Source organism: Syngnathus scovelli, chromosome 11, assembly GCF_024217435.2.
Source record: "Syngnathus scovelli strain Florida chromosome 11, RoL_Ssco_1.2, whole genome shotgun sequence".
Classification (NCBI taxonomy): domain Eukaryota; kingdom Metazoa; phylum Chordata; class Actinopteri; order Syngnathiformes; family Syngnathidae; genus Syngnathus; species Syngnathus scovelli.
The window spans coordinates 11,576,051-11,594,928 of NC_090857.1; the positions used below are offsets into that span (position 1 = coordinate 11,576,051).

Sequence of the window (18,878 nt, forward strand, 5' to 3'; positions counted from 1 at the left end):
CAATCGGCACAGAAGCGTGGCTAGTTCTGCCCATTTTATTGATGTTGGTTGTCCAGCAGAAGCGTTCCAAAAGTAGCATGATTAACATGTGACAATTGAAGTGAAGCAATATTAGAAATGTATTTATTCTAAGATAATTTGTAACAACACATTCATTTCAGATTTGCATTTTTTGTGGGTCTTTTGTAGTTGAAACCGCGTGCCCGGTGACTCAATATGGCTGCAAACAGAGAGATGTTACCTTACAAAAACTTTTGACCCATCCAGCTTTTATTTTACATACAGAGAGCTGAAAGGGTATCATTCATCAAAAGCTAAACTTAAAAAGAAAAAAGAAAGTTGGAAAAGCAAGTTAAATTTGTGGTATGTAAAAAAATACCAATTTAAAAGTCCGAAATGCAAAAAAATAATTCCGTAGATTAAATTCTATGTTTTTAATGCAATAAAGTACACGCGTGAAGTACAGTTCAAGCGCATTTAACATTTTAAGCTCAAAATCCACGCTACCTCAGATGTATGAATAAATGTCGCCCTCTGGTGGATCAACGGGAAACATGACCACGGGTCTTTTTTCTTTTCTTTTAACAATCTACCGAATAATAATTTTTCCAATATCATTATACACAATTTTCTATCCTGTATGTCCTTGCTGATATTTTCCATGATATAACATAATTGCTGATTTCAAAATCCATTACGAACTGTATTTCTACTGTGTAATAAATATTATGGTTGGTTTTTAATTTGGCTAAAATACTGTAGTTTTAGCCTTAGTAAATGTTCTGTTTCCCTTACAAAAATTGTGCTTAGTTATTTTTAATCGATTTTTATCTCGATGTTGTAAAAAAAATTAAAAATACCAGCCGGCAAGTGGACCCCGTGAACAAAAACAGATCTCCCCGACCAATCAGAATGTGTTCTCCACCCTACGTCATATTTGTGCTGCCAAGCAACTTTGACGCTATAGAAAAGAGGGGCTACGTTTTTACATGTTGTGTGGGAAAACCCGTCTAATGAAAGGAAGCGTTTGTTCTGGTGGGGGGGCTTGCCATCCGAATCCTACCGGCTGTCCGTCTGAAATAGGGAATGAACGACGAGACAGCCTCGGACAGCTGGAACAGAAACTCCGGGTGCTCCAGGTAAAAATTGCATTCAGGCTAGGCTATCAGCATGGTAAAAACATGACATACAGTATATATCATTTTCGCGTTAGCATTGTTTGGTCCATCTCGTAAATAAGACGAGAGATTTGTATTGTTAATATGTAGTGATCCTCAATCGTGCATTTATTGTAATTGGCAGAAGTGTAGGATTACACTGCATTACAACAGCATTACTCATTTTTTTTCTTCCTGTCACTCAGACTTTTTTTTTCTTGACTCAAATTATGCTCTGTTCTATAAGGTATCTGTAAAGTTTAATTAAAGAATGCTGATCAAATAAATATCATCTTTTGCTTCTATCCAGTATTGAGCAAATGCTGGCAGTGAATCCCGGAAAGACGCCGATTAGTCTGCTGCAGGAATATGGAACGCGGATAGGAAAGACCCCGGTATACGACCTGCTGAAGGCCGAGGGACAGGCTCACCAGCCCAACTTCACGTTCCGCGTCTCCGTGGGAGAGATCAGTTGCACGGGCCAAGGCCCCAGCAAGAAGGCGGCCAAGCACAAAGCGGCCGAGGCAGCACTGAAGATGCTCAAGGGGAACCTTGCAGGTCCCATAGGTTTCAGTCTTGAAGGAGACTCATTTGTCGGAGTTGATGCGCCTGTGGATGAAGATAGGTCAGTTACAATACACACCAACAATTCCAAATCAAATTTTCCGTTGATACTTTATGCCTTAAAAGTAAGAATACGTAAATTTTCAGATTGTTATTTTCCCATAAAATGCAATTGTTGCAAACATGTTAATTTTGGAAGCATATACCTCTCTTCAGGATGTTGATAATTGCTGCTTCACCATTGGACTTCAACAATGTTCACTGTGATTGATTCCATGATTGTCCTCCATGGGCTTCTTTCTTGATATGTAAAAAATTCTGAAAATCATTCTGGTGCTGTAGTCTCTTCCTTTGTGAGTATCAAAGGCGTCTGTTCCATTAGAAATGTCTGTTTCTGACATTGCGGTCTTGTGTGCAGCTCTCCATGCGAGATGAAGACTTTAGTCACTTCGCAGCAATCAGAATGTAACCCCGTTGGAGCTCTGCAGGTTTGTTCCCTTTCTGGAATAAGCTAAATAGATTCAAACATTATGTTGTGTTTGTCTTTCAGGAATTGGTGGTGCAGAAGGGATGGCGTCTACCAGAATATACAGTGACGCAAGAGTCCGGTCCGGCGCATCGCAAGGAATTCACTATGACCTGCAGAGTGGAGAAATTTATGGAAATTGGTACAAAGAGCAAACGCAACGCTCCTCTCAGTAATTTGTAAGAACGAGCCAGTGAGTGGCCATCTTAATAAAACGTGTGTGCTGTTTTTGAATCAGGAAGTGGTACATCCAAGAAGCTGGCCAAGAGAAACGCAGCCGCCAAAATGCTAGCACGGATACACGACGTCCCAGTGGACCTGAGGACCAACAACGACGGCGATGTAGAAGATGACACATTCAACTTGGTGAGCGAAAAAAAAAAAAAACGTGTCTATACAAGGTGCACATTGAACCAGTAATGTCTTCATCCATCCATCCATCCATCCATCCATCCATCCATCCATCCATCCATCCATCCATCCATCCATCCATCCATCCATCCATCCATCCATCCATCCATCCATCCATCCATCCATCCATCCATCCATCCATCCATCCATCCATCCATCCATCCATCCATCCATCCATCCATCCATCCATCCATCCATCCATTTTCTGAACCGCTTAGTCCCCACGGGGGTCGCGGGCATGCTGGAGCCTATCCCAGCCGTCATCGGGCAGTAGGCGGGGGACACCCTGAACTGGTTGCCAGCCAATCGCAGGGCACACAGAGACAGACAACCATTCTCACTCACACTCACACCTAGGGACAATTTAGAGTCTTCAATCGGCCTACCAAGCATGTTTTTGGAATGTGGGAGGAAACCGGAGTGCCCGGAGAAAACCCACGCGGGCCCGGGGAGAACATGCAAACTCCACACAGGGAGGGCCGGAGGTGGAATCTAACCCGCACCCTCCTAACTGTGAGGCGGACGTGCTACCCAGTGCGCCACCGAGCCGCAGTAATGTCTTATTTTCCTTTAATTATTACTTATTTTCCTTTAATTATTACCTATACTGTCGTACAGCACGCGGGGAGCAGGGCGGAGTCTAGCAAGAATATACAAGGTGCACATTGAACCAGGAATGTCTTATTTTCCTTTAATTATTACATATACTGTTGTACAGCACGCGGGGAGCAGGGCGGAGTCTAGCAAGAATAAAAGCTACAGCTGCACTTGGGACGCGCTGAGGAACTCGGCCGGTGAAAAGATTCTGCAACTGCGCACTCACCCGTTGGGACTGCCCGACGACTCCAACTTCTGCTCGGTGCTTGAGGAGCTGTCAACTGAGCAGTGCTTTGAAGTCAGCTACCTCGACCTAGGTATTGCGTGCGCTTCGATAGTGCTTTGAGACTTTGAGAACATTCAAAACAATTAGGAATGAACCTTCCTTTGCTTTTTTGTCTTTGGTTTCAGAAGAGCGAAGCCTGAGTGGCCGCTGCCAGTGTCTTGTAGAGCTGTCTACGCAACCAATCACAGTATGCCACGGCTTTGCCATGAACGTTGAGGACGCTCGTGCCAACGCCGCCCACAATGCACTTCAGTACCTCAAAATCATGGCCGGGGCGAAGTGAAGGTCATGGATGAGGACAACGTCAAATACCTCTCATTTTTACAGAAGAAGACATCTTGGAAAAAGATGCTTTTTTTTCATGTCTAAATGCCACCAGTGAATATTTACACCATCCGAAATGTCCATTTTCTCGCACACATTTCATGACAAAAAAAGAAATGGACATATTCAGCTACAAATCCATCGAGCAGCTATAAAGGATTGTGTCATCATGTTTAAGTCAAAGAGATTACACATACTCGGACACTGCAGAATTATCTTTTTAGCAATTTTAACACGATAAATTAGGAACAAGATGAGAAAAGTGTTTGTTTTGTCCTGATAATGATTTGTATGACTATCAGTTGTTATTCAGCTAATTTAAAATCAGCACATGGGACAGTGGCCACATTATAAACTTGACAATTCTTGCCTTGTCAAGGACAATTGGGACAATAATGTGGAATATTCCTATTAGACTAATTTGAATGCACGACTTGTTGCCAGTGCTGACAAAAAAAATTGAATTCCCTCAAATGAGATACATGTTGGAGATTACTTTTTAATATGGTCTTCAACAAATTATATTTCTCTTTTGTATGTGTGTTTTTCTTTTTTTAGTTTTACATTTCTCCAGCATTCTGTGTGCTGCTGCACTTGTGTAGAAGAATCGTATTAAAGTGTTGCTTTTTTTAAATGAACATAAGTATTTCCCATTTTTAAATAGACCGCCTGGGGACCATAAAAACACAGTACTGTAGTCCAAATTAAGTTTGTTGCAAAGATGACCGAATTCAATTGCACTTTTAACTATTTTGCAACCTGTTACTGTTATAATAAATTGGAGAATTGTATGCATACAAGTGGAATTCATTCATTCATCATTGAGAAATTCATTTCATGTTACATAGAAATATTTTCTCTGCAAACTCATAAATGAGACTGCGTAAATTAAATGTTTAAATAACATAGAAAATGCTAAAATATTTGATAAACAAAAACCAACCGACTTACCCTTTAATACGTACGAGTTCAACTATTTCAAAAACTGTCCAGTAATTTAGCTTGGGTTGCTTCACCTGTCAATTATTGTCAGGGGCATTGTTGCTGTTGTTTTTTTTCCCAAATGGCCTCATCGAAGTATGTTGTCTTTGTCCGAAGTTTCTTCATCAGCCAACCTCACCACCTATAAAGATCCAAGACGCAAGCAGTCAGGCTATAGAACGTCACCTTTTGTAATTTGAAGTTACGAAAAATGCTTCACTACATACATTAGTGAAATACATTTCAAAGTGTACCTTTAATTTGCTGTATTGGTGTTTCTCTTGCTGTTTCTTCCTCTCCTACACAATCCATCTGTTGGAAACAAATAGAACAAGTCAATATCAAGAGGGGTGCACCCGCACTGGTCAATCTCAGGCCATCTAAAAAAAAATAGCCATTCGCAATTACAAATGTCTATAAACCTCCAAATCCAAGTTGAGCCCCTCATCGCACTTCTTGAGGTCCTTGATGCATCTTGGAATCTTTGCATGGCAGATATCCATTGAGTATTGACAGACATCTGAAGACACTTCAGGGAAGACGTGATGTAGGGCGTTTGCTTGGCGGACACACTCAACTATCTTTGGATTGATTATCTCGTAGGTTACCGTGCCAATTGGTTTTAACTCATCCTCTATTGTGACACTATCATTTTGCTTGGCATGTGTATCTGTCCCCACTTGTAATGCCAAACTGCAGTCTTCTTCTCCCAGTACATTCTTAGACTCATTCCGGACCTGCTGGGGAAGTGGATTGTCCAAATCAGGCAAGCTGGACCTTGTCCTGGGTGAGGTGTAGAGGCACATCTTGGAGACGGTATCCTTGAGCCTTTCAACGGGTGAGCGCGGCTCGGTCCTCACGCTGCTCCTCAGGTTGCTCCTCACGCTCTCGGTGGGCGGCGACAAGGTGAACTGCGGCGTTCCGAGTTTAAGCAGGGGCGTGCCGGATACGTGCGAGTACAGCGAGTAGAACGCGTTGGCCAATGCGGTTAGAGCTTGGACTTGTCTGAAACGGCCTGTGGGAAAGATGGCAAGTTCATGATTTAATTGAACTAATTTAAATCGAATTTTATTCATTTTGTTTCAAAACCACTTTACCACATGAGAAATAATAAAAACCCACAACACTGACGATTTTTGAAATTAATCTTACTTGCTAAACACAGAGTGGGGTCCTCCTCACGCATCCGTCGGACTTGCGACTCCAAGAAAAGGCGGAAGTTGATACCCCGAGCTTGAGAGGGGAAGGAAAGGAAGCGAGGGGGAATGCGCACAGCGGGCTGTGGGTCGTCGCAGCCAAAGCCCAACTGCCACAGGATCTCTTCGGCATCCACTGAATGTGACTGGAGCACCTCCGGAACACTGATGGGTGAAAAAGGAGGTATATCATAAATAACAAAGGGATCAGATGATGTTCGAATGTTGATTTTAATTGAGCAATGTCTATCAAAGAGGTTTGGTAATTACTTGCTGGAGAGGTCATTGTGTCTTTGCTTGCTGGAAGGGTGCATTGCAAGTCTTCAGAGTTGTTAGGGAATACAAGAAAAATAAAATAAAGTGAAGACAAAGAATGATTCAGTTCAATTAGAAAATTATTACATCATTTCAGTTAAAAACAACAGACTGCATTTCTCACTCACCCCACTTTGGATGGAACATCTCCGCCACTTAACGTTGAATCTGAAATGCATTTTGGAATACAACTAAAGGAAGGAACGTCATCGTGTGTCTGTAAGATAAGAGCTGCTGCATGCATGTGTCACTTTATACTAGCTCGTGACATGCTAGAAATGATGAAAATTATGGTAATAAATTTAGTTTTTAATCACAGGTAACCTGGTATTGGTATTTTTTATTTTATGATACTTTCATGTACCATTAGAGAATGCTTTCTTGGCACCGTGATGCCACTGGAGTAGTGGTTTTTAACCTTTTTGGGGGTACCGAACCCCATCAGTTTCATATGTGCATTCACCGAACCCCTCTTTGTAGTACCGTACCTAACCCCATCAGTTTCATATGCGCATTCACCGAACCCCTCTTTTTTTTTTGGGGAGGGGGGGGTAATGACATACCAGCAAATCAGTGTGACTTCTGCTGTTGCCTTTGCAAGACCAATTCAGATATGCGTTATCGCGAATTTACACAAAATTCAGGTGTGTTCGGCCATCCGCGGGGGGTGGGGATAGCATACCAGCTCTGCCGAAGCCCTAGGGCTTGATCGAACCCAGGTTAAGAACCACTGCACTAGAGGAAGCCAAACCAATATTATTATTTATTTGGCCTGAATACAAAATCAGCAAGCGGATGTTTTTTTTCTGCAAACACTGGACAAACTTAGCCTGGACATAGAATATTGTTCCAACCAATGTTGATATTAAAAATGAAAAAAAAATTCTAAACAATAAAGCTACTTTGACCATAAAATATAGAGAGCATGTCCTGCACATACCCAAACTCCAAAGAGAGTTGTTATGCCAGCAGGGCTCCAACCTGCAACACACATTCACATCTTGCATTGGTCATCCGCGTAATGCATACACAAACATTCAGCTGTTATTGCGCAATGTTTCTGGTAAAGTGGCTTCCTCGTGTTGATAAACATCAAAATCAGCAAGTTCCAAACCACATTTGATTGCTCAGGCGGCTCTTCATTTTACATATAAATAATTTTTATGTTTAAAGACGTCAACTAAGGTCAGTGTGCAGACTTCCTGCTTTGACGTACTTTCACAACAGGATGAAGTAAAAATGACAAGGCGGAGGGATATTTCTGGTAAATTTCCAGAAATGTCCCATGGTTATTGACATATGATCTCAGACACCTTCTATAGGTTTGCATTCATTGAAACAAAGGTACACAAGAATACATTTGAAACATAGCCGACTTACCTGTGGTTCTGCTGCAAGAATTCTGCTTTTCCTGTGAAGCATCCTATAAAAATCACACACACACAGCATATACTTACAGGAATGACATTTTTACTGTGTGATAGAAACTCATTGGTAGGTTCACACTAACCGTCTGCAAAGACATCATCGTCATCATCTGATAGGGATTCCGAGAGGAAGCTGCAAAGAGGACCCACTTCTTCCAGGATGGAGCACTGTTGACCTCCACTGGCCCACCTTTGCCTTCTGGCAGTGGAGGACAGATTTTCCATCACTGAAGTCAGAGTGGTTGATGAGATCCTTCAAATACAGGAACAGCAGCTTAAGATGGTTTGCAGAAAACCATTGACTGATGTTGCGCTTTCCTGCCAATAGAAGTGAAGTCCTCCTCGAGTGTAAATGCTTTTAAATCTATAGGTTAAAACTGTATATTTCAAGATTTTAAGGTAAAAGGCAGCATCACCTGACTTGCAGACATGTTTCATTTTGAGGCATATAGTATATGTTCACTTTACATCTCCTGGTGGGTCAAAGTGAGCTTACCTGAAGGATATTTGCAATCTTAGCCCAGCTGACACGCTGCATGCTCCGGACGCTTCCGCTTCTTTGCGATAATAATTCACCATTTTGGCCTTCTATATCAGTCTACAACTCAAGTTGAATAGACGCAGGGGGAAGTGACAGTGAGCATCTAAAACTGACACATTGCGTGGGATGCTCACCACCGCACATCCTGCAGAGATAAGTGACACATATTTATCATCATGAGCATTTTCAATATTATAATATAGATTCAATAATTATCTATTGACATGAGAAAAACAAGTCATTTTAAATATCATCAGGAGCAGTGGTTAAACAAACAGCCTCATTGTTAATATACTGTAGTTGATGTGACAACAACAACCTGCACTACTATTCCTCGAGGCCCTGGGAAATTAGATGAACATGCCAACACATAGTATTGTTGGGAATAAATTGATAATGGGTGCAAGATTGTAAGAACTTTGGCGGACATCTCTCTTTGCAAGCCTGTGTGATTTGGTTCTGAGTAGTGTTCAATATAAAATATACACATGGTGATTTCAGTGGTCACATTTGTATGACATTATTACTTTGAGGGGACAGTAAATATTCACTGCTACTATTTCTCATTGGATAAAAAAAAATATTTCCTCTGCGTTGTCTCATGATTTTTTTACACTGTACTTTCTCTTGATTTAACTATTGCGCAATCATCGTATCGCGATACTTCTGTCGTAGCAGAGGCAAAATATCGCGATGGTATCTTTTCGTGAGTTCCTCGCCGACGTCTTTGCAGAACCGCCGGTAACTGTGCAGCGCAAGAGCTTTTGTTTACGTGGGCACATGTGCTGCTACACTGACAGCCCCCTCGCACGGCGGAATCATCTAAAAACCCTCCCACAAGAGAGCCATTCCCTGCCCCGGGCGTGGCTCAGGCCTGTCCTCGCTCTTCAGCCATGGCCGCCCCCCGACCGCCTCCGCGCTCTTTTCCAGCCCACAGGGCGCCACCAAGGGAGTGGCTAGCAGCCACGGAGGCAAGACTGAAAATAACCAGCCCGCCTTCCACAGTACACACCCGCCCAATTCCGTGTTTACATGCACATCAATCTTTCGCTGCCCAGTCGTGAAAAGGCGAACAAGTTGATGCAAGGGGGTAGTCTAACTGTATTAAGTGTGACCAATTAACATGGCGCCTTTGGCGAGGCGAAAACAAGAAATCCCACGTCTGGCTTACCCAAAAGGCGCAACCTAGCCTGATTAGACCCGCCTTCTTTTCGGCTAGTAGCCAATAATATTAGCGGGTTTCGAGTTGTTCCGGAAACGACTTAGAGAACACGCTCTCTATTGGTGTAAAAAGCAATCAGTTATACTAGAGGTGCGCTTCTTTTCAACCAAAAATAGCTTAGGTTTATGCTTCAGGAGCAACGTGTGCGTCGTCGGTTTTGATCAATACAATAAAACTACATTAGGGCGTATAACGATTACCTCTGCAAAAGTACATTTTGACAAATATTAGTGCCGACAGATCTTGAAGATGACTACAACTAACAACATAGCATAAAACGTTTTAAACTCAATTAACTGAAGTGGCAAAATTGTATTAAGTGTAAGTACAGATAAGCATTAAAACTATATATAAGTACTGAAGTACAGCCTCTGAATAGTGCAACAAAAATAATACACTGTCCACTATAAAACACCCACGCTGGCACAATAAACAACACAACTGCACCCAAAGTAGTTTTTTTTCAATTGATGTCAACGCCAAGCAATTCTGTCCAGCCCATGAAAGGGGTTGTCTTGCTTAACCAAAACTGTCGAATTTTTCATTTATGCTCCATGGTTCCCATTCCTCCATGTCACTACAATCCATTTTGTTCTGTCTCATAACACCCCAAAATCTCAATTCCTATTTGTATGACATTAGGGCTATTACACTATTTAAAATTAGAAAAATTATGAAACAAGGTATAACTTAACGTTTGTATATTTATATTCTAAATGTGGGAAGTGAAAAAAAGAGTCGTAAGAATATTTAATACTCTTCAAAGTACAGACACATCTACCAGTAATTATTTGAATGTGATCACTTCCACCAATGGAAACTGGTGAACAAGACGTGGAAGAGGCAAACCAGGCGTCCCTGTGCATTAAATCAAGCGCACCCTCTCCCGTCTCCTTCATAGGTGGGTGAGGGGAGGCGACAAGTTTGTGTGAAGTTGGGAAAAGTTGTCAACTAGAAAAAGAACAGAAACTCCTCCCGTCTTGAACATTATGAGCAGTAAGTCAACTTTTTTTCCCCCCTAAGTCGTAAGTCTCCACAAGACGAAACATTTATCCACCAAGTAGACTGCGTTATGAAAGTATGATCGTTTTCAAAGTTTTATGCTGTGTAAAAAGTATGTATTTCCTTTGGCTTTTCTGCGGCTCTCTAGTCACTGCAGTTAAATCGAGATACTTTGCTGGCCCTTGTCGCGGACTGGGTTAACGCTTTTCTTACACCCCGATTAATGGTTATTAACGATCACCACTTCAGGAGTTGGCAACTAGTTTGTGCGTGAAGATCTGTGAATAAACGCCCTACTTGATCTGTAGTTTTAAGTTCACGTTAGCACTGCTAATACAATAGCTTGTTAGCTCCCTTCGAGCACTTGTGGCATGTAATATGGCTTCATTTCTCGTTTGAATTAATGTCACGTAAAGTATTAACCGTGTGTTTTGCGGCAAATAGATCGCGATTAGTTGCCACGTCTTTTCCGCTACAATGGCACTCGCACAACGACGGAGTTAAAAGTCTTAAGTGTTTTTTTTTTTTTTTTTTTTAAAGTGTCTTCTTCCGCAGATCAACAGCAGGGTGACATGGCCGCTGTGGAGAGCGGCGGAGGCTTCAGCCAAAAGAGAAACTCACAAGTAGGTCAATTAGATTTCAACCGTGGTTATTCTTGTTTTGATGGTTTGTGTCTGGATTTTCATTGTTTAGCTGTGTGTTGTTTCTCTCTGCGGAGCACATGTCTCGGGGTGGGACGTGGGCAGGTAAAGTTCGCCCACAAACGGGGTGTTGCCGGCAAACCCCCTCGCTCGCGGAGCCTCTCGCTCGGCCCATTTGGCTGGCATCGGAGGGGGAGGTGGGGAGGGCGGTGTCCACCGGAGCCGTGAGAGTTTATAGGGCCGCATTTTAAGTGGGTGGGATTGGGGGCAGGGGGAGGCCGAGCCGACCGTTGTTGTGGTATGGGGGGAGAGAAATGCGGGCACTCCCCTACCACCCACCCCTCCCCTCGTATAGCTCATTAAAATTTCTGGTTTTTTAAAATCTTTTAAATTAATGAAAATTAAAAATATATATATATAAAAATTCTCAAGATTCGATTTAATTTTGTCATGGCTATTTGTATTAAGCACTAAAATGTAGAGATTTTTCTTATTAAAAAACAAAAACATGGTTGATTAATTGTATATCCATTAATTTCGATCACCCGATAAATTAAATTCATAAATCAAGGCACCACTGGACTAATTTTGTTCAACCTTTTAGCCATATTTGTTTTATAACACTTTGGACAATAATTTGTACCTCTTTGGGGGATTCCGCTGTATCAGTATTGACACTCAATCATTTACAAAGCTACATGTTCTAACTTCTTTATCGCTGTGTTTTCCCCTCCGCCCCTTTTCAGGACTCTCAGCAGCCATCTCCATTGGCCATGCTTGCGGCCACTTGCAGTCGTATTGACACCCCGGGAGAGAGCGGCTCTCCCGGGGAGCAACAGCAGCAGCAGCAACAGCAGCTGGACATGAGTCAAGGTGTATTCACCTCCAATGCCAATGGTTGGCAGGTTGTGCCCATCAGCGTGCAGGCGTCATCGTGCGGCAATACGGTCACCACCGACTCCATGAACGCACAAACCGAGGCCGGCAAGGCCAGAGGCTTGCTGTCCCCAACGTCCTCGGTGGCCGTGAGCACTCAGCAACAGCAGTATGTCGTCGCTCAGGCACCGACGTTGCAGAGCCAACAGGTGCTCACCGCCATCCCCGGCATGATGCCCAACATTCAGTATCAGGTCATTCCTCAATTCCAGACTGTCGACGGTCAACCGCTGCAGTTTGCACATAGCCAGCAAGATTCCACGGTAGCTGCCGCCACAGCTCAAGGACAACAGTTTCAGATTGTCTCCTCCGCCAATGGCCAGCAGATCATAGCCACTGCCAACAGAGGAACCGCGGGAAACATCATTGCCATGCCAAGTCTCATTCAGGGGTCCATTCCCCTCCAGAATATCACCCTGGGCAATGGCGTGTTGCAAAACCAGACACAATTTCTTGCGAATATGCCCATGTCGCTTAATGGGAACATCACGCTGTTGCCCATCAGCACCGGAGCCACCACTACAGCAGCAGCGGATGGCGACGTGAGCGGAAACCAGCTTGTACAACAGCAACCCACGTCTTCCAGCAGTAATGCGGGTTACTTGACCAGTGTGTCCACCATCACAACGCCAACCTCCTCTTCGTACGGCATGGCGCCGAGTGGTAATGGAGCCACGGCGGTGACATACCAACAGAGCGCATCTTCTCTCGGTGTCCCCATACAGCCGGACCACAGGGAGCAGCAACAACAAACACAGCCACAGCAGCAGCAGATCCTCATCCAGCCCCAGCAAGTCCTCCAAGGGGCAACGCCCCTCCAAACCATCCAGGCCAGTACCATCACAACGGCAGGCGGTCAAGTGTTTGCCACCCCGACTCTTAGCCAGGAAGGTCTCCAGAACCTTCAAATCATGCCAAACACTAGCCCTATCCTGTTGCGCACAGTCGGGCCCAACGGCCAAGTCAGCTGGCAGACTCTGCAGATCCAGAGTCCAGCTGGGGCGCAGATCACGCTGGCCCCAGTAGGCCAGACTCAGGGAGCACCCGCTACTGGAGGAGTATCGGTAAACACCGTGCAAATCCCTGGACTCCAGACCATCAATCTCAACACGCTCGGAGGATCTGGCCTTCAGATGCACCAGCTCCAGAGCGTTCCCATCACCCTTACTAGCCAAGGAGGTCAGTCACACCTTCATGCACCCATTTTATTTTACCCAAAGTAGAAGCAGATGTTTGCAAAACGGATTAATAGTTTTAGTTTAGCTTTAACCCTACAGCTGTTAAGATACTTTTTTAAATAGGAAATGAACGTTGAATTGTGTTCAACTAGTCTGAGAATAGATTAATTCCAATGCCATTACTTTCTGTAATTCAATGTACATCAAAAAACGAACATTTTTGCTATCCAATGTTAAGAGCCTCCTATCTGTTTAACACCCCGTGCGCAGTGTTTGTTTGCCTGTGTGCAAATGACATCACTGGCACAACCAGTCAAACTACTCCAACAGCCGCGTCAATGTGGGTCATCAATTGTGTCATCGCGCTCAACCACAAGTTCTGTGGAGGACAAGGACAGGGTGTAACCTGACCCCTCCTGTCGCTGTGTCGCAAACATTACTCCCGTTAGATTTCCAAAGTTTGAGCACAGTGCATTTAACTGTGTAGATTAGCTACAGTGTTTAGCAAGTGTTAAACTTTTTAAATTAAACTATTCAAATGACTTTTTTTTCATGGTTTTCTCATATACTGAGATAAACCGTTCGCTATTGAAAATGATGTCAGGAAGTTTAAGTTTTGAATTCACAGATGTAGTTGCATCTGTTATTGTCTGTTTTAATTTGCATTAACACTGCGCAGGAGACCAAACGTTGCAGACAGGCACAGAAGGTTTGGACGACAGCGCAGCCCTCGACGACGAGGACATCAGTCCACCGTCGCAGGGACGCCGCAACCGCAGAGAAGCCTGCACCTGCCCTTTCTGCAAGGATGGGGAAGCACGGTACGTCATGGTCCTAAACCCAAATACTTTCCAACCACCATTTCCTCGACACTTGTGAGCTGATTTTGTGTGTGCGCGCATATTGTGCCTCCAAAAAAGCAGTGACCCAACCAAAAAAAAGCAACACATTTGCCACATGTCGGGATGTGGCAAAATCTACGGCAAGACGTCACACCTTCGAGCTCACCTGCGTTGGCACACGGGCGAGCGGCCTTTCGTCTGCAGCTGGGCCTTCTGCGGCAAGCGCTTCACACGCTCCGACGAGCTCCAGCGCCACAAGAGGACGCACACAGGTGAGACGAGGGGGAGGATGCAAGATGACCATTTTTTGGCGATGGCCTGAAAAAGAGCAAAAATTAGTCTCAAAATGCATTGTTCTTTTCACGCATGACACACATTTCATTGAGCACTAGCGAAGGAGAGGTTTTAAAATCAGACTAACTACATTCTGATGCATATTTGTCTTCATTCATCCCCAAGGTGAGAAACGGTTTTGCTGTCCGGACTGTCCCAAGCGCTTCATGCGGAGCGACCACCTCTCCAAACACATCAAAACCCACTTCAACAAGAAGGGGGCGGTGCCCAGCAACAGCGGGGCCGCTGCTTCCGACACCCCTCCAGCCGCCCAATCCCCGGAGGACGAGGGCATGTCGGCCGGCGACCAGCACTCCATCGTCACCATGGAGACGCTCTCCCCGGAGAGCTTAGCTCGGCTCGCCAGCAGCGGGATCAACATGGTGCAGGTGGACCTGAATCATATCAACGGCAACTACTAAGAGGAGCACGCCGCATTCAGGGACCGCAGACATTGATCAAACAAGATTATGCATTTAGATTGAAAATTTCCTTGCCTATTTGTTTACAGAAATCATCATTGCCCCACGACTACAATCATCTCCGTAATGGAACTGCAATAAAATGACCGAAATTGTAAACCGTCGTCTCTACAACAATAATGCCCTACAAACCCCGTTCAGCACAATGAAAAGCACAATTTTTTTCAAGGAATGTTTTGTACTACATCATGTAGCGCAGGATTCTAACAAGATCCTGGATACTGAAATGACATACACTTTACTCACATTAACATATGACCCACCTTACTTTTGTTTGAGTAGCCCTGCTCACTGCCAAACTGATTCGCAAGTCAAATTATGTTGAATTATAGGGGAAGTAAAAAAAAAAAATCCTTCACAATACAGTAATGTTAAAGCACTCTCACTAGTCTTAAACACAGTTTTCTGCTAAATATGTTTGAAGAGTGTGAATTTAGCGGGGGGGGGGGGGGGGGGGGGGGAACCCACCAATTTTTACACTGCAGTGTATTGACTGAGTACATACGTTTTGCAAGACAATTTTTGGCTCGCCTTTGCCTTTAAGGTGGTTTTATTTTTTTGCAGCCATTTGCTCAATGACTGGTTTCAAAACTACATCCAATCCATCTTTAATGCCAAATGGAGCATTTTTTTTTCTTTGGGAGAACTGGATTTTCCACATCATCCTTACTACAGTAACTGTGACTGCTGAGATGAATGAAATTATTTAACATGCTTAGGTACACAGCCAAGTTAAAGTGCTAGGATTGATTGTGTCATTGCAAAATAACTTTTGAGTGGATACATATATATATTTGCTAAGAAAGAAAATCCCAGCAATCTTAGCCGAGGCCGGAATGGTCCTTGTTGATTGTGAGAGGTTGCCTTTTTAGTTGTTTGCCTCTTGTGCACAATCTTAATCATATTCTGAGTTTTGTTGGTGTATGTCGATCAAGTGAACAATGCATTTGTGTACGGTCATTATGTTCCAAGAACTTTTCATCTCCCCACTCTGTGGTACCAGCTGACACTTTGCCTTGTGGAGTTAATTTTTATTTGTGAAATATTTCTGTTCAAAGCTGTACAGCGCAAATGCTCAGACCAAAGTTCACACACAATAAGCGGAAATGAAGAACGGTCATGTCTTTTGTTGAATTGTAACTGGACAGAGTAATCGGCGCGACATGACGAGTTTGGCTCAAGTTCCTCAGTGTATTCAACAGGTCAATTTGGAAGGATGCTCATCACCACTGTGAGAATGTCTTCTTTGACCCCATGTGTCAGGCTTTCTTTTTTTTTTTGCAAACTCTACATACAAGTGCTCTTTTTCTTCCCACTGCCTGTTCTAAATGAGGGATTTTATATTGTATACTACTGCAAATGCAAACAGCTGGATTAAAATCATTATTCTGTTACTTTTGCTTACTTTATATACTTATTTCCCACTTAAAGTACAACTCAACCATAAAAGAAAAAAACACTTTATTTGTTAAAAACTAAAATAATCATTCCCAAGTTCACATGTCTAAGTCACCACCATCACTCTTCAGTTTGTTGCAGAGACTGAAAGATGAGATGTTTGTGTTACACATTTTAAGTTAGAGTTCCCAGTCATAAACACAAAACAAAATGTGACTGTCCTGCAAACTAAATCACAGCATCCACTTCATAGCCTACAAAACATATCTGTACCATCGTCAACCTTAATTGATGAAAGGTACCTGCTGAGGTAGGAGTGCACGTCCGAGAAGCCGTGGTATTGCGCAAGAGGGAACAGGATGCCGGTGGGGCAGCGGCCTTCTCGTTGCCGGCAGAAGCTGCAGTTGCAAATGCCTCGGCAGGGAGGGCACTGCCACTCCTGAGTGTGCGTACACAAATAATGACTTCAACACAGTTTAGGACTTTTATATATAAAAGTCAATGTTATGCTGGAGGGTCTAACCGGATCCAGCAACGCCTTCTTGACATCCTCTCCGTATCGGTTCCTCAGACACGGCCCGCAGAACTGGCCCTGGATACCTCGGCAGCCCTCGCTCCGGCAGCATGTCTTTGCGTCAACCGTCTTTTGCCGACATTGGTGGCACGTGGAGCCCTGAAAAAAAAAAAAAAAAGCTCCATTAATACGTATACTGCACGTCCAAAGCAAAACATCCTGAAAGTGGTAGAATACAAAAAAATCAAATTTAAATAACATCTTAAATGAAATTAGAAAAAAATTATTTGCATTAAAATATTAAAAAATCCGCCGATTACTTTTATTTAAGCAATCATTTTTATTCATTTGGTGTTTGTTGATTAAGACCATTACGAGGTTATTAATTTGATAATCGATTTACTGTTGACTAATCGATTAATTTTGACACCTCTAGCGTGAACCTACGGTGACTCTGTTGTAGATTTTGTCTGTCATGTGGTTGGCCACCAGTTGAAGTTCATCCTCTGTGATGTCGTCCACGGGCCGGATCACGTGAGGGTTGGGATTGGACCGTGGGGTGCTATGTCGCTGCGGAGCTCGCCGCACCTGGAAACCAATGTAAATTACATAATATGAACGTGCTAAAATTTGCAGACACTATCAAGACAAGAGAAATTACCTGAAGAAGCTCTTCTTCCAAGCTGAGCTCGAGCTCATCCTCTTGTGCGCCACAAAGGTCCTCGCATCGGCCCATGGAGCGGGTATGTCGGCGGGACACCTGCTCCGGGTTCTTCCTGGACTCCCGTATCATGCGAGGTGGATGCTGTAGGCACGTTTGAACACACACGTCACTGAAAGACACTCACTAGCCCTCATATTAGATACACTTGCATAAATCATAATTGTCTTCACAAAGGATACAATAGTATTTCTTCTTTGTCTACTCACAGATATTTTTTCACTGGGCCGCTTTACTTCTTGTTTTTTCAGAAGACTGGTGCCTCCAGACATCTTCTGCAGGTCCGCCATCAGCTGAGCCAACTATTGTAGCAGAGAGCAAATTAAACACAGCAGATTCTTTTTAAGTCTAGCTGCAGCGACTTCCAAATTTCTGCTCAATTGTAAGTGAACTGAAGAACTTTACCATGGCTTTGTTTGCCCTGATGTTTCGCTCTCTCTTCACCAGGAAAGAGTCTGACTGACTCTTTTGGGTACCCTCTTCCTCCTCTCCGTCATCATTATCATCATCACAAACACAATCATCATCGGAGTTGTGGTCAGTCAGAGACGAATGGAGCGCCACCCTCAACCTGAAGGTTTTTGACGTTTTGGCAATCTGTTGCTTGGAGGTAACACAAGAAGGCTGGTCTCCATTTTGACCTTCATATTCATCTTCCAGGTCACTATTCTGCATGGGAGAAGCAAACAAGTTTCATTTCAATGCACCACTGAAGCACCATATTATATTATATAACAACTTACAGGGGTTATAATTGTTCTATTTTTTTCTAACTATGACCACACCATGTTAGTGCTCTGCTCACATTTTGGTTTGACTCCGTGGCCACACATACGTACCTTTTCATCTGTCAGTCAAAAGTAAGACGAGCAAAAACAGCAATGACATAAATGAAGACAACCACGCGTAAACACAATAAAATGAACATGAAGTCTATGAACATAAAATGGTGCACCTTGTCACAGGGGTCGCTCAGTTCATCTTCACAAAAGCCATAAAACGTTTTTCCACTATCAGAGTCTTCAGCAAAAATTTCAGCCAGTTCCTTTGTGAGGTGCAACATCACTAAAACTTTCTGGTAGTTAAAATCCCAACAACAAAAGCCAAAGAGCGTTTAACGACGCGACGCTTGTGACGCCATTTTAGTTATGGCGAAACAGGAAGTGCCGCAGGTAACGTTGCTTGCCAATTAAGACGATTGAGTGCTTGTTTTCCCCTTAAGGGTAGCGCGAGCACTATCACACTGCTTAAAATCTCCACCCGCGTCATTTCACCTAGGGAATT

At 43.5% G+C, this 18,878-nt stretch overlaps 4 protein-coding genes across 11 annotated transcripts; 2 read left to right on the forward strand and 2 right to left on the reverse strand.

Moving 5' to 3' along the window:
* Nucleotides 1–936: 936 nt before the first annotated feature.
* tarbp2 (TAR (HIV) RNA binding protein 2) lies at nucleotides 937–4,665 on the forward strand. The gene is made up of 7 exons (XM_049734932.1): nucleotides 937–1,139; nucleotides 1,468–1,782; nucleotides 2,140–2,209; nucleotides 2,272–2,389; nucleotides 2,486–2,613; nucleotides 3,377–3,572; nucleotides 3,667–4,665. Exons 1-7 carry the CDS (start codon nucleotides 1,087–1,089, stop codon nucleotides 3,822–3,824), a joined length of 1,038 nt encoding a protein of 345 aa, XP_049590889.1. The 5' UTR covers nucleotides 937–1,086; the 3' UTR covers nucleotides 3,825–4,665.
* Nucleotides 3,335–10,880, reverse strand: tespa1 (thymocyte expressed, positive selection associated 1). The gene is made up of 10 exons (XM_049734928.2): nucleotides 8,281–10,880; nucleotides 7,868–8,037; nucleotides 7,738–7,780; nucleotides 7,298–7,338; nucleotides 6,486–6,525; nucleotides 6,313–6,363; nucleotides 5,999–6,207; nucleotides 5,269–5,861; nucleotides 5,101–5,158; nucleotides 3,335–4,988 (listed from the first exon to the last, which is right to left on the reverse strand). The coding sequence occupies exons 1-10, from the start codon at nucleotides 8,361–8,363 to the stop codon at nucleotides 4,972–4,974; spliced, it is 1,305 nt and encodes a 434-aa protein (XP_049590885.1). The 5' UTR covers nucleotides 8,364–10,880; the 3' UTR covers nucleotides 3,335–4,971.
* sp1 (sp1 transcription factor) lies at nucleotides 10,421–15,113 on the forward strand. Of its 7 annotated transcripts, none has more exons than XM_049734918.2 (6): nucleotides 10,421–10,543; nucleotides 11,105–11,172; nucleotides 11,937–13,305; nucleotides 13,984–14,125; nucleotides 14,225–14,418; nucleotides 14,606–15,113. In XM_049734918.2, the coding sequence occupies exons 1-6, from the start codon at nucleotides 10,537–10,539 to the stop codon at nucleotides 14,899–14,901; spliced, it is 2,076 nt and encodes a 691-aa protein (XP_049590875.1). In that variant the 5' UTR covers nucleotides 10,421–10,536; the 3' UTR covers nucleotides 14,902–15,113. The 7 variants fall into 7 exon arrangements, with proteins under 7 accessions (XP_049590875.1, XP_049590874.1, XP_049590876.1 ...); XM_049734917.2 differs by having other exon boundaries at nucleotides 10,462–10,543; nucleotides 11,090–11,172; XM_049734919.2 differs by having other exon boundaries at nucleotides 10,533–10,625.
* Nucleotides 14,013–18,775, reverse strand: LOC125977888 (cell division cycle-associated protein 7-like). 2 transcript variants are annotated; one of them, XM_049734930.2, is made up of 8 exons: nucleotides 18,550–18,775; nucleotides 18,000–18,263; nucleotides 17,804–17,896; nucleotides 17,535–17,678; nucleotides 17,321–17,461; nucleotides 16,883–17,032; nucleotides 16,662–16,798; nucleotides 14,013–14,464 (listed from the first exon to the last, which is right to left on the reverse strand). In XM_049734930.2, exons 1-8 carry the CDS (start codon nucleotides 18,655–18,657, stop codon nucleotides 14,374–14,376), a joined length of 1,128 nt encoding a protein of 375 aa, XP_049590887.1. In that variant the 5' UTR covers nucleotides 18,658–18,775; the 3' UTR covers nucleotides 14,013–14,373. The 2 variants fall into 2 exon arrangements, with proteins under 2 accessions (XP_049590887.1, XP_049590888.1); XM_049734931.2 differs by lacking the exon at nucleotides 14,013–14,464 and adding an exon at nucleotides 16,406–16,503.
* Between the last annotated feature and the right edge of the window lie 103 nt (nucleotides 18,776–18,878).